General features: G+C 34.9%; 1 protein-coding gene across 1 annotated transcript in view; it reads left to right on the top strand.

Annotated features, from left to right (window-relative positions):
• The window catches only part of FMN2 (formin 2), a 153,060-nt gene that overhangs the window by 12,466 nt on the left and 119,478 nt on the right, over positions 1–21,116 (top strand). The window contains exons 2-4 of the mRNA XM_056486928.1: positions 3,763–3,929; positions 16,605–16,747; positions 20,603–20,675. Coding sequence (XP_056342903.1) covers positions 3,763–3,929; positions 16,605–16,747; positions 20,603–20,675 — 383 coding nt within the window. The remainder of the gene's footprint in view (positions 1–3,762; positions 3,930–16,604; positions 16,748–20,602; positions 20,676–21,116) is intronic.

The raw sequence follows: 21,116 nt of genomic DNA, 5'->3' as shown, positions 1-21,116 counted from the left end.
GCAGAAGGGGGAGCTTCTGGAGTAGATTCATTTTGATCCTTAGTCTCAACTGGTGCTCACTGACAGCTGTGCTCCTGGGCTTTTGCAAATCCAGTGTGAGGAGGATGGAAGACACATCTTTAAAGATAAATGTGAGATTATAACAGCAGGATCCTCAGGGAAGCATTATTGGAATCTCTGCTGTGGAGCAGTGCCTTAGAGCGTGTGTGTGTTTTGGTACAACTGTGACCACTCTAGTTTTCTTCCAATTCCCACTTCCATTCATGTCTCTTCCTCCTCTCAATAATTAACCAAATTCAAAGCTAACACCATTTCTATGATATTGTTGCTTTTTAAGGATTTTCTTGCTCACCTTGTAGCTCTTTGAAAAGCTTGTCTTCTGAGCACATCTATCATTTATAGGTGAATTCATTTATTCAGGATTATCTTGTGTTTCTCTGTGGACAATACTGAACACTGTTTTACCCACATTTTTCATACAGGGAGGCAATATGAATGGAAACCATACTGGAACATGTGAATTTTCATTCAGTAAAAGGTGAAAATTCATTCAAATTGCATATTCTGCAGAGATGACTTTCATGAACAGTGGTTCAATTATTGATCATAGGGATTGGATGCACCTGTTGTGTCATAGTGGAGGAGACAAGATCCACAGTGCTTCATCTTCATAGGAATGGGAGAAAGAGGCAGATCTTACAGAGGTGGAGAGCAAGGAACTTGGAAGCCCAGCCAGAAGATTCTGGCTGAGTCACTGTAGAAAAATTATAACAAAATAGCCACAGAAGGCCAAATACCTGATACTTCCAAACTTAATCCCACATTCTCATTCTTCTAGTTGATTAATTGTGTAATCCCTTGAAAGAGAAGAAAAAAATAAAAGTCTTTTTATCCCTTACTAGGATTTAATAAGTCATTCTAACCTCCTAAAAATATCTTCTGAATTTATAGTCATCTTACTTGCTGAAGATTTTTATCAGGATTCTCAAAATACTGATTTGATCTAAAGCTGAAGTTCTTGTCTAATTCAAAATTTAGTATTCTTCCCATCCCTTGCCAAAATAATTAGGGGAAAGGTAAGAACAAGGTTCAGTAACTTCATAATCTAGGATTTCTAGGAAAAAGTGTTTTAAACATGAATTGTGGTAACCTCTTAGGGGAAAAAAAGAGATCTCAGAGACCTTGGATTTAGTTTTTATTGTTTTCATGGCAGGTAAAGGCTGTCATGAGAAATTCTTTGTCATTGCAGTTAAACCTTTAGCAGAAATCAGCTGCTTATCTAGTAATTACCAAATTGTTAATCATTTAATTCCAGATTTGCAAACATCTTAATTTCCTGAAGGTATTATCTTATGTAAATTATGAATATGAGGTGATTAAGGTGTCTGAGACCAAAAGCTGTTGCAGGTGCCTTTTATTTAAAAACTAACAAGGTAAAATTGTAGTCCAAAATATTGTAGTTGACCGAAATTTAGCCTGAAATCAGTTTAAATACAATTGTTGATTCTTCTAGGTTGTAAAGTACTTGCTAATAATTAAATAATTTTTGCTATACTATTTGCTTCATGCTCAGATGGAAAAAAATTATATATTTTCTCTTACTTTAATAAAATTCATTAATTAAATTCATTAATGACTTTTTACACATTTTATACTGTTTGAATATTAAATTAATTTTAGAACATAGTCAAAAACTATTATAAAAATTAAACTCCAGCTGAATAGCAACTGAAATTCTGAAAAATGTCTTTGAACTTGAGCAAGACAGTTAGTTGCTATAAAAATTAGCAAATTAATGGGTGGATTAAAAGGGAAAAAAGCATCATTTCCTATTTAGTAATTTACAGATATTGTTCCTACTAATTAGGCCAAAGGAAAAGGAAGGGGTTATTCTGGTTCTAAACAGAAGAAGATTCTCTAAACATGACAAGATTGTTCAAATGGTGCAGTGTCCTGGGGGAGAAAAATCTATCAAGTCTGACATTTAGTAGTCAAAGATAACATTTCAATATATAATATAGCATGCAGAAATGTGTCATTTTATTGCATAATTCTTTCTGTTTGGGTGTGAGCAAAGTGATCCCTGTGGTCAGCAAGAAGGACTGCCTTGAAATAATAAATCATTTTGAAGGATTAATAGCTGAACTGTGATAAGGGGTATGTTGAAAAAGCAGTTTTGTTGGCATTGCATTTTAGGTGGTGTAACCAATGAGCAGAGGCAAACTTACTGGCTAACATTACAAAATTTATGTCTTGTAAAAGTTTATCTCAAAGCTTATCTCGTATTTTATTCCCTTGAATGTATTGGATTTTGTCTAATAAAGGGCTAGCAAACTTGGACTAATAATCAGATAATTATCAGATGTTTAGATGTGGAGAAGAAAATCTTAGAAACAACTTCCAACACTTTAATGCATTATTTATTTTAGGGTGTATTGCCACATGGAGTTAAAATAATACAGAAACATCTTGCCAAATGTCACTTACAGTATCCTTTTAAAATTGCTTCCAGATGTTTAAAAGAAAAATCTTTTTAGTATGTTCAGACAGCCTGGGAAAATTTACATTTTGAAAAAATTCAATGTTCAATTAGAAATCTTGCATGTAAAAACCCATAGAATTAGAATTATTAACATTATTGTTATTATGCTAAATTACACTAAAATGCTTTCTTAACAGTTTTGGGTTTTGTTTGGTTTTTTCTAAATATCTTTGGCTTTGGGTAGAAAAAACAGGCTATAGAAAGTTTTTTAGGTATATACTGCATTCCCAGCTAGTTTATACTCAAACATGAAATTAAATTTATTATTCCATTTGTCTTCCTCTTTTAGTAGATCTATTTAATCTCTTTATCAAAATCATGTGACTGAACTTTGGCATCTTTTTACATCTGACATTTAAGAGCTTAAGCAACTTAATATTCTTACAATGTAGGTTTTACTGCAATCTGCCTATGTAACTAATTTTTATAGTCTATTTCTGACTAAACTCACAAATCATTGTCATATTTCAAACCACTAACATTTTCTCCTCTAATATATTTTATAGTATATGCTTTCCTTTCATGTTCTGGTTGGATAACAAAAGAAAACTCTTTGATCATGAAATCTGGCCCTATAAGAGGAAAAAATATTTTCCTGATCTTTAAAAGCTTTACTTCTCTGAATTGCTGCTTGTATCACTGCATTTTATTTTGGAGCACTCCACCACTCTGGAGCTGTGTACAATACAATTTTGTACAGAATAGTTATGAGGCTTTTTTTACTCTTCTTTTATTGAGACTTTCTCCAAAGAAGCACAGTAAAAATTCTTAAAGACTGTAATAATTTTATGATTCAAAGAACAAGGGCTCATTCCAGGAGCTGAGGGGCTAAACTTTGTACTAACTCGTTTGTGACATCTTTGGAAGAATTTGTTTATCTTGCTAGTAGTATCTTGATTTTTCCCTTCAGAACAATTGTAGAGGAAATGCTACAATAACAACTCATGGTTTTTGTTCCTACTTCACAGTGCAGCTGGCACATATAATATATACACATATTTTCTTGAATATCCTAATTAATCAGGCTCCAGATCACTTGCAATCATTATGTAGAAATATTTTGTATTAATGACTTACTATCAGATACATTTCTCAAGAATTTTTTAATTTAATATTCTTTACTTCTGACAATTTATATTTTCAATACACATTGTAATGCCTAAATATTTGTGTCCTGCATGTAGCTACCATTTCTTATTGATCTCTCATCACTTTGGCAGGACGAACTCTGCTGGAAAAGCTCTTCAGCCAGCAGGAAAATGCACCACAAGAAGAAGCAGAAAAGCTGTGTTCCCGCATTATTGCCATGGGTCTTTTGCTGCCATTCACTGACTGCTTCAGAGAGCCATGCAACCAGAGTGCCAAGCAAAGCACACCCACATTTGATGTGAGTACTGGAAACTTGTCTTTTGTCTCTTTTGTGAAGCAGGACACGATTTTATAATAGTTTATCCCTCCTGAAAGAATTCAGTTTGTCATTTTAATGGAAATTGCCCTTAGAGAGTGACCAGCTCTTTTTCTGTGCTCAGGTATGTTCACCTTTGTATCCACATAAGCATGTTCTCCTATATAACTTGATTTCTTAACTTTTTAAGTCATACCCTAGTCTTAGTCTGTTCTTCATTTGCAGTTTTTGTTGTTGTCTTCCTTGAATCAAAGCACTTTGTAGCTACCAAGATTTCCATCAGTTCACTAAAAAATATAAATTAAAGGAAAAACAGAAAATGGCATGTCACAAAATTTTACAGAACACAAACTAGACATCTATGCTAGGTTGTTTGTTTTTTTGTTTTCTTTTTCTGAAAATGCTTTTGATACAAAATAGTGCAGAGGTCAATGCAAATGTGCAAATATTCTGGCATTCCAGCTATAATGTTATCTGTACCTGTGGGCTATCTGGCCAGGTGTTTGCCTACTATTACAAACCTGGGTATTGACATAACTTTACATGCTTTACCTTTCTCTTGGATAATAAATTCAACATTAAGATGTCTTCTTGTTGTAACCTATGACACTTTGTACTTGTTTATGTGGCTAAACATAATTTGGGATTTTTCTCTTCACTAATAAGCTTCAAAAGAGTATACAAAATTAACTAATCTACTTAATGTCTTGCTGGTATAGTTATGATCATCCCTATTCTATACACATTAAGCTGAAGTTTGGTTACAAACACTCAAAAAAGGATTGTCATAGATATGAGAGAACATGATTATTTCTTAACTCTTTAAATCTTTCTCATCTTTCCTGAAGAATAGTTTAACACAACGGGTAAAGGGAAAACTGAGAATAATTTTTTTGCAATGAATTCTTATACAAGCTTTCCTAAATAACCCAGTTATCTATAAAGTCATCCCAAGGTCACTCTAACAATATTATATATTAATGTTTTGGCTTTACTGTTTGGTTTTTTGTTGTTGTTTTGGTTGCTTTGTTTTGTTTTGTTTTTTGGGGTTTTTTTTTTGTTTGTTTGTTTTAGGATGCAACATTTGAAACATTTTTTTTTAACTGGTTTTTGAAATTAATTGAAAAAATGTGGTTTAATTGTTAAACTGAGGTTACCCAGGCAATTTAAAATCACACAGAATTTTAAAGTGCCTGTGGTTAAACATACTCATAATAGTTAATGGAAAGACAAGTTTCTTATTTTCCAGGTTGTTTAAAAGAATCTTAGTACTGTTTTCCACTCTCCTGCTGTTACCATATATTCAGCAATCTCCTTTAGGTTATTGAAAACCACATTTTTTAAAAGTTTCACTTGCATTCCAAATAGAGTTTTTTATCAAACTCAAAGTTTGTAAAGAAGCAGAAAAAGCTCTTTTTTAAAGTGATATACCATGCTTTGAGTAACAGATATTTTAGTTATCTTTTGTTTAACATGTCCATTAAGAAGGGACATAGTAGTAGCCTAGTGGTGCCATGTCAACCATCTGTCAAGGCTGGGAATTTAAGATGTTGCTGGATTAGCAGTGATCTTAATTTGCCTTGGTCTATCAGTAAGCCACAAAAGTCACAGCTTCCGTGAAAATTTTTCTGTGTAAATCCCCTAAATAGATCACACTCCTGGTAAAACAGTGTTAGAAGTGGTGTGCAGCACTGTTATGTAACCAATAGTTCATGGTACTTCAGAGGAGCATACAGCTGTCTAGAACACCAGATCTCTGTAATTGAATTGCACATGGTGCAGAGCTGAGACTTGCTGATGCTGAGTTTTGAAATATGTTTCTACTCCAGCCTTGGTGACCTCAGTACAGGAACACTTAGCAGTTTATTCATTACATGTTATCCGAAATAAAAATATTTACAATTTGAAGTATAAATTTAAATGGCTGAAAACTTGAAAATTGTGCTTCTCCTTGCTTCTATTTTACGGAATATAAATGCTAATTTTTATGTAAGGGAATTATACAATTAAAAATTAGCTTGAAAAAAATTATGATGCTGAATATTACCTTAAAAAGGACATGTAAGGTAGGCGAGTCATATCCTCTCTTGAATCTCTCTCCATGTGTATACTTTGAGGCTTTTTTTCCCTATTCATATTATTCTTGGGGTTTTTTTGTATTTTTAAAAACTTATTAGAGCTAAACTTCAATGTTGATCTGACAGTTTATTTCAAAGACATAGGAATTACAGCTTAGTTAAGGACTAGCCTTAATAGCTAAATTTCACCCATCTAGAATTAAGAGGTACATCTTTTTTTGACCTTACTCCAAAATTGGGAGCAGAGATAGACCCATATTCTTTGTTCATCTCCGAGTTCATCAAACTCAGAGTTCAATTTTGGATTGCCCCCAGATTGGCTGATATCCGTTTACCTTAGCTCAAACTGCCCTCAGAAGAGATCCTGTAGCCCTGTCCTGGTCCCTGCCACCTTGGCCTTCCACCCTCCATGAAGCTATGGTGCTTCCCTGCTCCTTAATGTTACTTCTTTGGCCATTTTGATTTTCAGCTTAGTCTGGTGCTTGTAAAGTCTTTTAGGTCACTCTTTCAGAATATATAATTTTTTTGCAGAATTTCCAACACTTTTTCCACTGAAACCCATCCTTGAATCCTTTTCTTCTTTTGACTTATCCCTTTCTGAACTTAAAGGTATTATTTTTTTTTAATTGAATAAAATCCATGATTCCATTCTTGCTTAAGTGTGGTCCCACAGACTTTATTTTTTGAAGATGTTAGGTTACAGTTTATGAAAACAATAGAGTAAGTTTTGTTCACTCTATGATCTATTGCTCATGGCTCAAGATGAATATAAACAGATTATTTTAAAGTCCTATTCTCTCACTCTGATCCCCTTTTCTGGCTGGCCTCTAGTGAATTTAATTTAACATGGCTAGTGCTAAAATCTCTTGAAATGTTTGCAATTGCACATTTTGATTATATTCTCATTTTCTTTATTAATCATGCAGCTGGTCACCTCTACTTCTCCCTGTCTTAGAAATGTTTATTCAAATATTGTGTCTGTGTTCTCAGTAATGCAAGAGATCTGGTTTGCTTTTTTTCTCCCAAGTTATTCCAGGCTTCAGTGTAGGGCACTAAAGAATAGTACATGCCCTCTTTTTTATTTCTTTTTGGATCCTATTTCTTTCTTTTCTCCTCTATCTGACTGCAATTAAGCAGTGTATTAAAAGTAAAGACAACTTTCACAGCTCTTAGTTTCTTGGGCTAGTTTTATAATAGTTTCTAGAATTCAGTTTAATTTAAATTCTTGGCACTTGTGTCTCTGGTGGACACTATGTGGATGTGATGCTTACTCTTTTTTTCATATATGGCAAATGTGAAGGATCAACAAATGCTGAATGAGGGCACATAATCTTCAGAGAGATGGCAGCTGTCACCATATTTATGTATTTTCCAAAGGCTTATATATTACTCAGGTCTTTGGATAGAATTTAATGATGATTGGAGATGACATGTTCATGAAGTATGTCTGAACTTCTTGTCCAATTAGCCCAAAGAACAGAAATTTTAGAACTGTTTTAAGAACTTATGAGAAAAGTTTCATGTTCAGTTTTGGCCTATTTTATCAATTATTTCTTTTAAAACGGTTAATGGCAGTAGCCCAGATTAAAAATTTAGTCCCAAAAATACAAATTGAACAAAGCTTTAAATAAAAAAGAGTTGGTGTTTTTAAGATTTTTAAGATTTTGCTGTTGAGAAGTGGAAGCTTTTGTTATAGCTCTTCCTACCTACTCTTTTAATGTAAAGAGTGTCTTAACATGTAAGTAAATGTTCAGTGGCAGGTACTGTGTCTAGACATGCATTGCCCATTTGCTCAGGAGGCTGCTAATTATTGCTTTATGTACGTCATGGCAACATACTAATCAGGCTATCTTTAATCTGTTATGCTTCTGCTAGTATTTTATAAAAGAAAAATGGGGGTTTTAATTAAAAAATGAATAAAGTCAAGCAAGAAAATGGGAAACTTATAGAAAGATAGATTAGAAAAAGCCTACAGAAAGCATGTTCTCTGAAAAAATTGTGTGCCTTTTGAAGAGTTATTGCCTTTTAAACTTTTCCCTTTTTAGCAGTTGGGAGTTATTCAAGAGGGTTTCTAAAGATTCAAATGAAAACAAAATATCTTCTGAGTGGATGATATGCCAGACATTAATGCCTTGTGAAAAGTCTTCTATTCACAAACCACAGAATCATGGAATTGTTAAGGTTGGCAAAGACCTCCAAGATCACAAAGTCCAGCCTTTAACCCAGCACCATGGTGTTCACTACTAAAGCATATTCCCAAGTGCCACATCCACATTCCTTTTGAACGCTTCCAGGTATGGTGATTCCACCACTTCCCTGGTCAGCCTGTTCAATGCCTGACTACCCTTTCAGTGGAGAAATCTTACCTAATACCCAGTCTAAATCTCCCCTGGTGCAGCTGGAGGCCTTTTCTTCTTGTCTTGTCACTTGTTAACTGTGAGAGCTACCTACCTTCCTACATGTACTACAGCTGTAGTCTTAAGCTTTTTAGCATCTTACCTCATTATATTATCCTATTAGAGTAAAACAATCACAAAACTGGCATGTCTAAAGGGTGCATCTTTGGCAAGAATGCAACAACAGGCGAGTTTTTCCTTCAGCTGTTGGAGGTTCACAGTTTTTAATAAGGAGAGATCTCATCTGCTTAGTTCCCCTCTTAATAATCACCTAGGGTATAAGATAGCTATCTTCAGAGACCATCAGTAATGTGTATAAGTTATAAATATTTGCATTAGAATTAAACTGCTCATAACAAGGAAGAAGCTGGCATTTTCCTATCAATGTGAGGCAACTTTCTTTAACATCTCAGTGCAAAGAAATAGTGACAGTAGTTGGTGTTTGCATTCTATCCAGTAGTTGCAATTAGCACGCATTTTAGATGTGTAGTCTCTAATTATGACTTCTCATTTCAGATTTTCCATTTCATGTTGTATAGTCTCAAGCTACAGTCAGTTTTTTCTTTCATAGCAAGTTCCTACTTTTTTTCTGATAAGCTTTTCAAGTAACTTTGTGTTGTTTCTGAGCATTAGGCTTAAAACACTTAAATTCTGAATGAAAAGTTATTTTGTGATAGGGGCTTTCTTTTATAATTTTGTAAGTGCTTTTGAGAAGAAAACCAAGCATACTTTAGTATCCATACTGCTCTCCTTGTGTGAGGAATTTAATCTCTATCTCACACTGAAGTGCCCATTAATGACCACTTTTCAAGTGGCACTAAAAAAAAATATAATCTTCTTTCATCTTTGTTTGTGGTTTTATCCTGACTTGGCTAGATCTCTACATCTCTTTTCAGTTCTTCTATTTATTGCTCTTACTGTGTTGAGTACAGCTGTTAGTGCCTTCTAGATTTATCAACAGGTTCAGCACATCCTATAATGAAAGGGCTAAATAAAGTCTTCTGGATGGTAACTTTTTTAGCTGTGTTATGCTATGATTCTATACAGAGTCATGTTTGACAGTTTGGGATAGGCTCTGCCCCTTGTGCCATTTGCAGTTATGATGCCTGACTAGGCTGTCATCTGTTTCTGAAATAATGCTTCCCCAAGGAAGCAGAGAGACAGCATGAATGAAAAATACTGCAAAAATGGCTGTTTTCCTATTATCTCCTGGCCACCTGCGGTGATGCAAATGCTTTCTAAGGAAATAAAGATGCTGCTTTCTTTCTGCTGAGTAGTAGCAGATGGTAGGACTTAGCAAGTCGGAAAGAAGAGAAATTAGTGACATGAAGGCTTGACTTAATTTTAACATATTTGCACTGCTGATATCAGTCTGAAAATTAGTAGATAAACAGATTGCAGATAGACTTCTTTCTCAGAAGACAGAGAGCCCAAACACAAGTGATCAGTTTCCAAAGAACTTTCCCAAGTACTGACATCAACTAGGAGCACTTCAATTCTAAACTGCAGCACATAGCTGGCAACAATGCATGCAGCATTTTTTCAAGCATACTTTCAATGCTTGGGCATCTGTATGTAAGATTGAATGTCACCTCAGAGCAGTATTTATCAGAGCTGTACATTGGAGTACTCAATTTTATTAGAGTAGTATGTTGGAGTCAGTAGTCAATAAGACTTTAAAAATGAACAAGTGAAAATTGTGGACCAGACCAGAGAAAACAGATGGTTAATCTGCTTCTTAATCTTTGTTTGTAGTGTAGGTTACCATAGCAGTTCATTTTTGCTAAACCAAAGTCCCTGTGTCTCCTCTTGCATTGCCTGGTGACATTTTGTGATATTTTGTCTTTTGTGGTGATCAATTCTGAATGTTCTTGAGTGTAGCAAAATGCAAATGGTTGGTTAATCTTTGGGCTGAAGTATTGCTCTTATGCTACTTCCTTGCTTCCATTTCTTAAAAGTTTTAATCTATTTTACAATTGTCAGCCCAAGCCCAGCAGTCTTCTACTCCTTTTGCTCCTTTTCTTTATTTTCTTTCTGTCTCTCCTTTCTGCTTCCTGGTGGTGATGCTACTGTATGCACTTTCAACGTGGATGTCTTATGTAGGATGTTGCTAGTTTTTCAGGTTTCTTTTTGCAGTGAACATTGCTTGCTTGCTTGTTGTTCTGAAGAGCTGCTTCAAGAGCCATATAATGAATATTAAGCTTACACTGCCTGTTAAAATTTTTTAGTATCATTGAGCATATGGTGAAGGTGGTGCTCAGCCTGTCACCTCAAGAGATATTTGTATTTTATTACTTTCTGTAGGTTAGTTCTCTTTCTTCAGAAGATCAGTCATAAAAAGATGTCTTTTCTCACTTGGAATTGCAAATAAATTGAGAGTTGAATTTGGATACATTGCATCTCTTTCAAAGAGACCTTTTTACCATAGTAAAAATTACATTGTCAAATAGCATAGAGATGAAAAGGGTTTTCTAAGGAAGCAGTTTGATTTGGGTAATTCAGATTTTTCAGAATCCAGTGTGTGTCAATGTAAATGAAAACAATTCCTGAGGAAGAAACTTCTTGTCTCAGCTCACATTTTCTGATGAGTCAACAAGAGGACAATCCTCAGGTCATGTCAGTAGTAGCTGATAATCTGGTGGCCTTCCAAGTGGGTGTTCTAGTTGGATGTGAGAGAGGCTAGGTCTTGACCTGTTTTCTTGAAGGCTAGCCACTGTTCCTTCTTCCAAGGAAACTTTACTGTAAGCTCACCTGTTGAACCTATTCAGGTCCATTAAATGTGGAAGTTACTGGGGAACAGGAAGACCAAGGTAACAACAGTGGAACAGAATGAGAATAGATGTGGAAATCTGAAATTTGGTTTCCTTTCCTTGTGAGAGCTCTAACTGCAGGGCTATTGGCTCTCTTTGCCTCTCATGGGATATAGATTGATGGGATCAAACATGTTTTTTCTCTTTGGTTGAGGAGGCTGAAGTCATTTCATGGGAAATAAATGTTTCATGATTTTTGATACATAAAGTGTTTTTAAATTCATTGTTGAGGCACATTGGTTCCCTGAAAAGAAAAAAATCCTTTGACTCAAGTAAAATTCTAATGTAAGAAATTTAATTAATGAGGATAGTGCTGCTTCAGCTATACATTACAATATTATGAATGACTTGCTGTTTTCCAGCCTTGGAAAGCATCTGTGCTCACTAGTGCACCCAATGGTAGCACAAGTAAAGGGCTGTGTTTAATCACTGCTCTGGTTCTGTCAGTGGCAAGATAGAGCTTTGTTACTGAACCTGTCCTCAAAAAGTAAACCACTTTTCCCATTCTTAAAAGTATTGATTTCTTTATTTTAAAAGCTGCTTAAAATAAAGCAGTCTCCTGCTGATAAGAGCATTTTGAGGTAGTCTGGCTCTAGTTTCTCAGACTAAAACCTTGCTTCTACAATTAACTCTTTATATTCAGTCCAGAACATACAGTTGACTTTCTTTTATTTTAGAGGCTGTATACTTAGTATGCTAGAATGATTAAACCTCTTGCATTAAAAAAATTATTCCTTCTGCACACTTGAAAGAGACTAAATGCCAAGAAATTGTATACAAATGTGGACAAGCTCTTTGGAGCTCTTAGCCTGGAAAACACCTCTGAGACATGGAGTCTGGTCCCTTCTTGTCCCTAGTAACATAAACTCATAGAGGAATTACACCTTATCTTGTTCCATCTTAAATGAGAAGTTAATAACTTAAAAGTTACACTTTTTCCTCTCCTGTTCTTCAGCTTCTTCATACTGAAAGAATGTCATTCTGAATGATTTGATGAGTAGGAACCTTCTCATAAGTACTGCTCTGTGTTTACTCCTGGCCTGTTTATACTTGCCTGAGAAAACACCAACACTTCTGTTTTTCCTATTCAGGATAACATCAAATCTTTATGGTTTTAGGGAAAAGAATTTCAAGTTTACTATTTAAAAAAAAGAAGTGATGCAAAAAAGAGCCCTATTGCATCACAGCTCGGCACAGGAACCATCAGGCAAGTTAGTGTCAATGTACCCTCATGTAAGAAAGTTTAGAGGTACTGCTAAAAGGCTTCCTCCCTCTACTGCTTCCCACTACCAGAGCACTCTGCTGCTGTACTGCCTCACCTTCCCACCTGACTGTGTTTTGATTTTTTTTCTTGAGAATTGTCTAAATAAATCTGGTCAGGTTTTTCCCCTTTGATCCTCACATTGCTAATTCATGCTTTTGCAGCCATTTGGGCCAAATGTGTAAACATCTATTGCTATTTCAACTCCATCACCCATACTGCTTTTAAGCCTTTCTCACAATGGCTAGTTTTTGTTCTTTGAACTGGAAGCAGATAAACAGCTGATTAAAAACTGAAACGACATTGAGCAGGAGGTTGTGCTGCCTGTCTGTCTCCAGGAGCAATGCAGAATACATTTGAGGGTTCCTATTATATTCCTACAGCGAGGGATATACTAACCTGTAATTCAGTGTGTGACCCAGGGAACAAAACTGGTCTCTCTGTGTGAAAAACGTGTGACCCCCTTTTTTGAGAGTTCTAGGCCCACCAGACTGACATCTGATGTTTGCTGCTGGTCCCACTCATGGCTCTAGTTTTGGGTTCACCAGCCACACAGCATTTACTAGAGGCCTTTCTTTGAGTAGCTTCCAACATTCATTTCCATCTTTAAAGATGAGCTGGAAAAAATACCCAGCTCAAGCAGTGAGGCGAATATTTAATATTTAATTTATTATGTAGTTGAAGTGTAACACTGTGATAGCAGAGAATGAAAAGTTGTAACAAAAAGCCATTCCCTGTGCATACTGAGAGCTGTCTGGGAAGAGAGTGAGTTAAACTACAGACCTGACTCTGTGATTCTAAATGCTAGCATCTATAAATGGTAAAATGTATATTGATTAGGTACCATCAGATCCTGCAGGCAGTTTGCCTCGCCCATGTGCAGATGCTCTGCACTTTTAAGAACCAGTGGAAAGTGCTGTGTAAGGACGTGTGGAAACGAGAACTCTTCTTGGCATCATGTTTAGTGCACTGGGCTCAGCTTGAAGCTTCCAGTATCTGCCCAGATATGAGTCTGAATAAATAAGGCTGGGTTCATTACAAGGATATGCATGCAATTTTTTTCCCTCAAAGGAGATGTTTTAAAGACTAAATCATAGTGTTTGAGCAAGATGAAGGGGAAATTCCAGATGTATCCAAAACTTGATCACGGTAAGCATATTCACTTGCTGTAAGTACAATGATATTTAGTAAAAATTGCCTCTGAAATGAAAAGATTAAAGGACAAAAATTTGAATGTGGAAATCTAGGTTCGTGGATGATTTCTTTGTAATTATTAATACTAAAAACAAATCTGGATTTTTTTTATTTGGATTATTTTGGTTTTTTTGCTTGAATAGGACTTCAGCATCACAAAATTGGCTGCATATCTTTCTCCAAACCGTTCTAATAATCATGTACATTTATGGCATTATCAGATTTGTAAAAGGAGAATTGAGATGGGTTAGTGTATTAACTGAGAAGGAGTTAAAGACAAAACATAAAGAGGATTAGGTTTTGGACCATAGATTCAGTGCGTAGGAATTAGGACATTCAAATGATTTGTGTCTTTTGAAGGGCATGAAAGTAGAGACAGAGTTAACCTTTTCTCTTTTAAAGTGTAATTTATGGACTATCAACTTTCCATCCAGAGCTTCAGACTACCTTTGTGTTATGAGATTTTTTCATATTTTAAATTATACTTATAAGCTTGCAACTAATCTGAAGATAGTTGTTGTTAAATACCTTGTTTATATGTTGAAAGTGGATATGCTTTCATTGTAGTGCAAGTCCCTTAGAGACATTTTTTTAAATTTACATTTATATCCGTAAATTTCCATTTCATGAGGAGTCTATTCTATTGTCCTTCTCTGTATTGAATAGAAAATAACTAAATCCTCCCCAAATGCAATACAAACAAGAGTTACTGTCTTTCACACTCAGAAACAAAGCTCCCATGCTGGGTTAAGAGTTTTTTATCAAGTCATGTGATGTTTTAATTTATAGCTGCTCATATTTTATATGCTGTGAATTGTATCAGCAAGAACATAGGTACTTCATATTTTCTTACCTTCATAATGTATACCATCTGTACAATAATTCTGAGGGTGGGGTTTTTTTTTTTAAATATATCTTGATTCACGTAGACTAATCTTATTTCAAGAATCTGTTGCTAAATTATTGTATTATATCTTTCAAGAACTGGTGAAATGTCATGTCTAGGAACAGTTTAACTCTTTGTCTTCCTCATTTATGCTATGTCAACATTATCTGCAGTTGGTTGTTTTTTGTTTTACTGCCCTGTAACCCTACATGTAACTCTATTGAAAGTCATCTGTGCTTAGCCAGTTAACCCTGTGCAGAGCATGTTCTTCCCTGTGTTCCCTGGACTGTAAAAGGTGGTAGGTAGAGTGGGCTAGAAAAAAAAATTGTTCTGGTATGCCCCAATGACTTTTTCAAGTCTTAATTTCCTCTGTTTTTGAGATTTAAATGATGCAGAAACATGACAAATAGAGACATCCAGCACTTTTTCTTCAGACAACATGTACAGGTAGGACTCCTTCTCCCTTTTACTCAAACAGTATTGGAAATTGGGCAGAAACTCAGAAACACATATCCTCTAAAAAGCTGGAAATAGACAAAGAAGTGACTCAAAGGACTGAATTAATAGAGCCTTTTCAGATGTTCAAATAGAGTAGCATTCTATTCTAATGGACATGCTTTTTGAGGAACATGGAGTTCAGGGCTATGTAAAGAACCTGATGTTATTTTTTTTATTAAGCTTTTTATCCATTTATTTTTACCTTTATCTAAAGTCAATGTACATGTCTGGATTTTTGCCATGTTTTTCATGCTGGGAAGGTCTAATGAGTTTCCTTTGACCCTGACTGAAGCACCCTCTTTAAAACAAAGCTTTTTACTTTATTACCAGCATTTTTCTGTTCCAAGTTGCTCCCAAAATAACATTTTCACTCTTACAACAATTTATTTTTAGGCAAGTAGAAACTTTGCCACGTAGAATAGTGATTATCACAAAAACAAGTAGAATTTTCTTCTTCCTCCTGCATATCTCTTCAAAGTTTATTATCTGAAAAATTAAAAAGAAAAAAAGTTTTAATCCAAAAATGAAATATTTACCAGTTTTTATTCAGGCAATAGAATGAATGAAGTCTAATGAACATCATCTTTGTAAAATTTATTACTGTGATATGACTGTATTGTCATCCTGTGATTTGTTTTTTTTTTTTTAGTTTTGTGCTACAGTATTTGCATCTTTCCAGATCATTTATGATGTTACTTGTGCAATTGCTGTGAATGATCTCTGTAAAATTTACAGCATTCTAAATGTTTAATCACAAGGTGTGCATGTTGATGCAGACTAGGAGTCACAAGAATAACTACTTGAATTGTGGTAATCTAAAATCTTGCTGTTAGCTTAAAGCATAAGTTTGCCCTAGTTTTCATCAGAAACTGTATGTCCTACTTTTAATCATAGACTCAAACTCAAAGCTGTTGAATGATAAGGGTGTAATCTGATTTGAGCCTAGCAGACTGAAAATACCTTTAGCTGTTGGTTTGGGGTTTTTTCATTTTACTCCAAGACAAAATCCACCTTTTTACCTTCTTTTCTAAAAATATTAAAATGTAAATCATAAAAATAGGGCTTCAAAGAGTGCATATATCAGTTTAATTTCTGCTGAAATAATTCTGTTCATTTTCTTTGCTTGTGTGTTTAGTGTAAAATGATGATGTGTGGTGTGGAGAGAAATGTTTCACTCCAAGCCATAAAACTGGCCATGTGTTACAAAGTGCAGTCACAGAATGTGTTATCACTCTGACAAGTGTCAAAGAGTTCTTCACTCAAAAAAGTGCTGAGCTGTGTCTTAATGTGTTGTTGGGTTGTGGAAAACTAAAAGCTTAATTTTCTGTTTGTAATGAACATAACTATTTTAATACAGATTTTTCTTAAGTCTTTATCAGACTGAAGAGCATAAAACTTAGTCTCTCTTGATATTGGGTATATTGGGTTATTTGTGCTAGAAACAAAAGCTTAGATATTTTAACTTTGTCTTTCTATATTAAGTTTTCCACCCTTTTTTTGTTTGGTTTTTGTTTTGTTTTTTTTTAAATCACAGCAAGACCAGCTTTATACTTGGGCTGCAGTTAGCCAACCCACACATTCAACAGATTACATTGAAGGAAGCTTTCCAAGGAGAATTCCATCTGCATGGCCTCCACCCAAACCTCCAGATGAAGAACAAAGGCTCAAAGTTTCAGAAGGTACAGTTCTTGGATACAGAGAAAATTAATGTATAGGATAGGGGAAGCTGCTGTGTTTTAGAATCCAAAATATGAACCTGGTATCTTAACTACTAACAAACACCTGGTCTTGAGAAACTTGGATTAGCGTCAGGAATAATGTCAGCTAGTATGAATCTAATAAAAAATATTCACCAAAAATGCATTCTTTTTGTTGGCAACCAAGATGTGTACCTGGCATCTGCTGAGTAAAGGATTTTGCAAGGTGCTATGATCTTTATTCTTGTTCAGTTTGCATACTTTCAGAGCTATGAGATATGAGTTCTTTTTTCTTCTTAAAATATGGAAAACTTCAGAAGCCAACTGGTGCTATGCTGAAAGTTATTAGTGGTGTAAGGCATTCCTTTGTAGATTCAGCAGCCCTGTGCTGACAGAGGGGTAGGAAAAGTGTATCTGAAAAAATTAAATGAGGTCTTTTTTACCTTAAAATTTGTGAGGTTATGCTACCAACTGGATTTTTGCCATTTTCTTCATGCTTTTTAAGAACTTTGTTTACACTGAAAATAAAAACCAAACAAGAAAAAAACCTCCCTTGTAGTTGACAGAGAAGTTTAGAAGAGGGCTTCAAGCCTATTTTCTTTTGGTAGTACTGATCCATAAATACCTCAGGTTCTTGGAGGCTTTGCTTTCCATTAGTTAGTATTCAGCAGCTCTCATCACTGTAAAGTGCATTCACCCCCATGCCCTCCATGGAGAGCCACTGAGTATTCTCAAATTTTTCATTCCTTTTCATTGCTCAGATTTGAAGAGTTAAATCATTATTTCAACAGATCTCTTTGTATTGCTTGTAGGCTTTGGGTGGAGTTAATTTCAGGTTTACTTCTCTTTGGGACTTCTCTGCCACTTCCTCTGGAACATGAGCAAAGTCTTTCTTGCATGGACACCTTTTACCATGGCAACATTTTACTTTTACTGGTATCACTTATTTCAGTGTTCACAAGCAAAACAAGTGATGCCAACAAAAATGCAACACTGCTGTATTATTCTGTTTATGTTGTGCCTCTTACCAAAGGAATGCTATTGGAGATTGAGGGAACATTTCTGCATCCATCTCACTGATGCAATTCAGAGTGTGGAACTCTGCAGTGCTGGACTGTTGAGCTAGTCCAGTTTTTAACCAATGATCTCCTGTTTATTCAATGAAAGTGCTGTCATATGTGGTGGTAGAATTCACTGCTATCTCCTCTGAGAGTTGTGTTTCTCAGCTGGGAGACTCAGCTAATGGATTCATGATCGCAGTATTTATGAACATACTGTACACTACAAAAACAATAGAGTGAATTTCAAATTAAGTTATTTCGAGGTTTTAGCCCAGCAAAGGTTGGTGTAAGTCAACAAAAGTCTAGTTTCTCTAAAATCTAGAAGAATGTTGATTACATAAAATATTTAGAAATGTAAAATATATTTAGAAATGTAAAATACACTTAGAAGTGTATTTCTATCAAGCAGACAATACTAATAATTTTTAAATGTATTAATTTTATATGCAATTTGTTTCCATCCTATGCTTTTCTATCATACCTACTACATGGATGTAATGTGTGCAAGACTTGTCTGTTCCTTATCTCAGTCATTGCCCTCTCAAAAAAAAGCAAAAATATTAAGAAACAGAATTAGAAATAAAGTATAAAATGGTGTATTGGAGGTTTTACTAAGTTTAATATAAGTAGTTCTTAAGATGTGTTTATTGAAATTTTGGTGTGATTTTTCAGTGTAGGACATGGAAGAAAAGGAAGAGTTATAATTCTTTTGAATGCAATTCAGGCAGATGAATAATTTAACTTTCTTTAATTGTTTACATGCTTGCCATTTGCAAGAACCTGGAGGTGAGTGATGTGAAACATGATGAAAAACACCTTCCTTGAAACTTGTCACTAAATAACTAAATTGTTGTGTATTTACACCTTTGCAGTGTGTAAGGGACTTTTTTAAATGTTTAAATTATGTGCAGGGTAGCTGCATTTTGTTTTATATACAATTTTTGCTGTTTGGATTAAAGAGATATATTAACATTAGAAACAATAGCTCATAAACAAAAACATGCATTTTAGACAAAAGTGTTGATTGAGAGAGGATCTTTATAGGTTCTTTGTTTCTATTATATGCACTGGCATTAGAACAGTAGTAGGCCTTCAAGCTCTAAGTAAGGCAAAACAAAATTCTGCAAGGTTTTAGCAAAGTAGTTAATCATCTGTTTAGTATAGTTTTTATTTAATAGTCTTGCTGTATGCTCTGTATCATTGCTGGATGTGTGAAAAGGGCTATTAGAGTGGGAGGTTTTGGGGTTGTGGGCAGTGGGTTTGGTCAGGTTGATTATTGTTGTTAGGGGATTTTTTTAGGTCTGTTATTTCTTTAAAAACAGGCATTTGGAAATACCTAATAAGAATTTGGGTTCAAGTCATCAAGTACTTATGTTCAAAACATTTTTCATTTCTGGATTCAGTTCAAGTTTAGGACAAAATGAGCCAGCATCACCAGTAAGATCTATGTGTATGGGACTAATGTTCTATTTGAATACCCAAATCTGTTCCTGTCTCTTCTTATGGCATTTCACTCTACCATTATCACATGTCAGCACAGTGCCTGTGAATCTTAACAGGGTATTTGAAATTCAATTTGTTTAATGCTTTTCTGATGACACTATTCTACTTAACATATCAGAAAAGGCAAGTAAGCAGGCACTAGAGCCCAGTCATCCTGTCTCCCATGTGGCTGCTTAACCACTTGTGAAGACATTCAAAGACCATGCAATTTCTGCAAAATGAAAGCCTCAGCCCACTAAATATCAGTGTGGGTTTACAACCTGAAATATAAGTCTCTTAAAACAAAACAAAAAAAAAAAAAAAACACAAAAAAGAAAAAAAAAACCCAAATTAAAAAAAAAATGCTTTGGTTTAAAGGAAAGGTTTCATTTCTCAAACAGCACTTTTCTCCTTTCCCAAATCCTTTTTTCTTAATTGTGATAGTGATTGGTTTATTGTTGTTTGTTTTTTCATTTTGCATAAAAAAAGTGACTGGTTGGCTGGGAATAGATTATATTTGCCAAATTTTGTATAGCTAATCTTAAAGTTAACTGCTCAGCTCACCCTGACTTCAGCTTATATCTAGAATCCTTTTCAGAAGAATAACATTTCTGAGGTAAAAATAAGCTAGGCAATTCTGTCAAATTGGTAAATATTGACCAATACATAGGAGCAGTCTGTTCCTATTTTAGGAGCTTTTATCTAAACCAGGTAGCTGTGCTAATTTGCATGTCAGAAAACATTAAGTGTTGTGGGTGCACGTATAATACTGGGAAATTAGCACAGAATAAATCTGTTGTGAGCAAAGATCAAATAGATACAAACATTTCACTCAGAGAAATCTAAAAGATTTATTTTTTGTTAGGTGCAGCTTATCCACATCCAGTTAAAAACAACCTGTGAATTGTTAATTTTCAAGCCTTATGACATAGCTCACACTTGCAATGAAACTTCTTCCTTGTGTGTCTCACTTCCCAACAGCTGGGATTGTCAGAAAGCTGTGAGGAGGCCACATGTCTGGAATTATGAATCCAGAGGCTCTGGTTCACAGCTGCTTCCCTCTTTCTGCAAATGGTCAAGAGATTTCCCTGTTTAATAGTGGCACCTTTAAACATATAGGAAAGATGCCACACATATGTAGTTTCTGGGCAGGTGTAAGAAAAATACTTTTATTCTTGTTACGTGTAAATGCCTGGGCTATGATGAGTAAAGAACTGTTCATTAATTTCTTAATGTGTATTTCAAAAGATCAGTCAAATTTTTCATTTATAGAATTTTAAAATCTATCTTTTTGTCAATTCAGAGTTGAAATCCACAGCCCTGGAAACAGAGAAGAAATGCATAGGTGGTGTTCAGCAGGCACAGGTAAGATTGTAACATAAATGTTTCATCATTTTTTAAAAAGAGGGCAAAAAGCAGTACTTCTTTTCAGACATTTTTGAAATAGCTTTGTGTACTGAATGTTCTGTATGAAAAAAATTCCAAAGTGAGGGTGTTTTATATGCTCCAAAGCGTATCTAGCTATAAGGATTGAAGGTTCCTGCCTGCCGAAGGTGATTCGTACAAAATGCTATTGTCCACTCAAAAGTCAACCCTCTGATGGCATTAGTAAGGAAAGATCTTATTATGAAAGCTAGGTGCACTAATACAAACTAACTAATACAAAGGTGCATGTAAGTAATTTTTTTAGTATGTCACTATACATGTTCTATCTGTTATTAAAGGCTGCGCAGTTTAATGGGGCTGAGGAACTTCAAATTCTGTTTCCTCAACAGGAAACAGACTTCTGTTATTTGTGGATAACAG

This window comes from Oenanthe melanoleuca, chromosome 3 (genome assembly GCF_029582105.1).
Source record: "Oenanthe melanoleuca isolate GR-GAL-2019-014 chromosome 3, OMel1.0, whole genome shotgun sequence".
In the NCBI taxonomy this organism is placed as follows: Eukaryota; Metazoa; Chordata; class Aves; order Passeriformes; family Muscicapidae; genus Oenanthe; species Oenanthe melanoleuca.
Note: the sequence above shows the minus strand (reverse complement) of the source record. Positions and strands in the feature narration are given on the sequence as shown.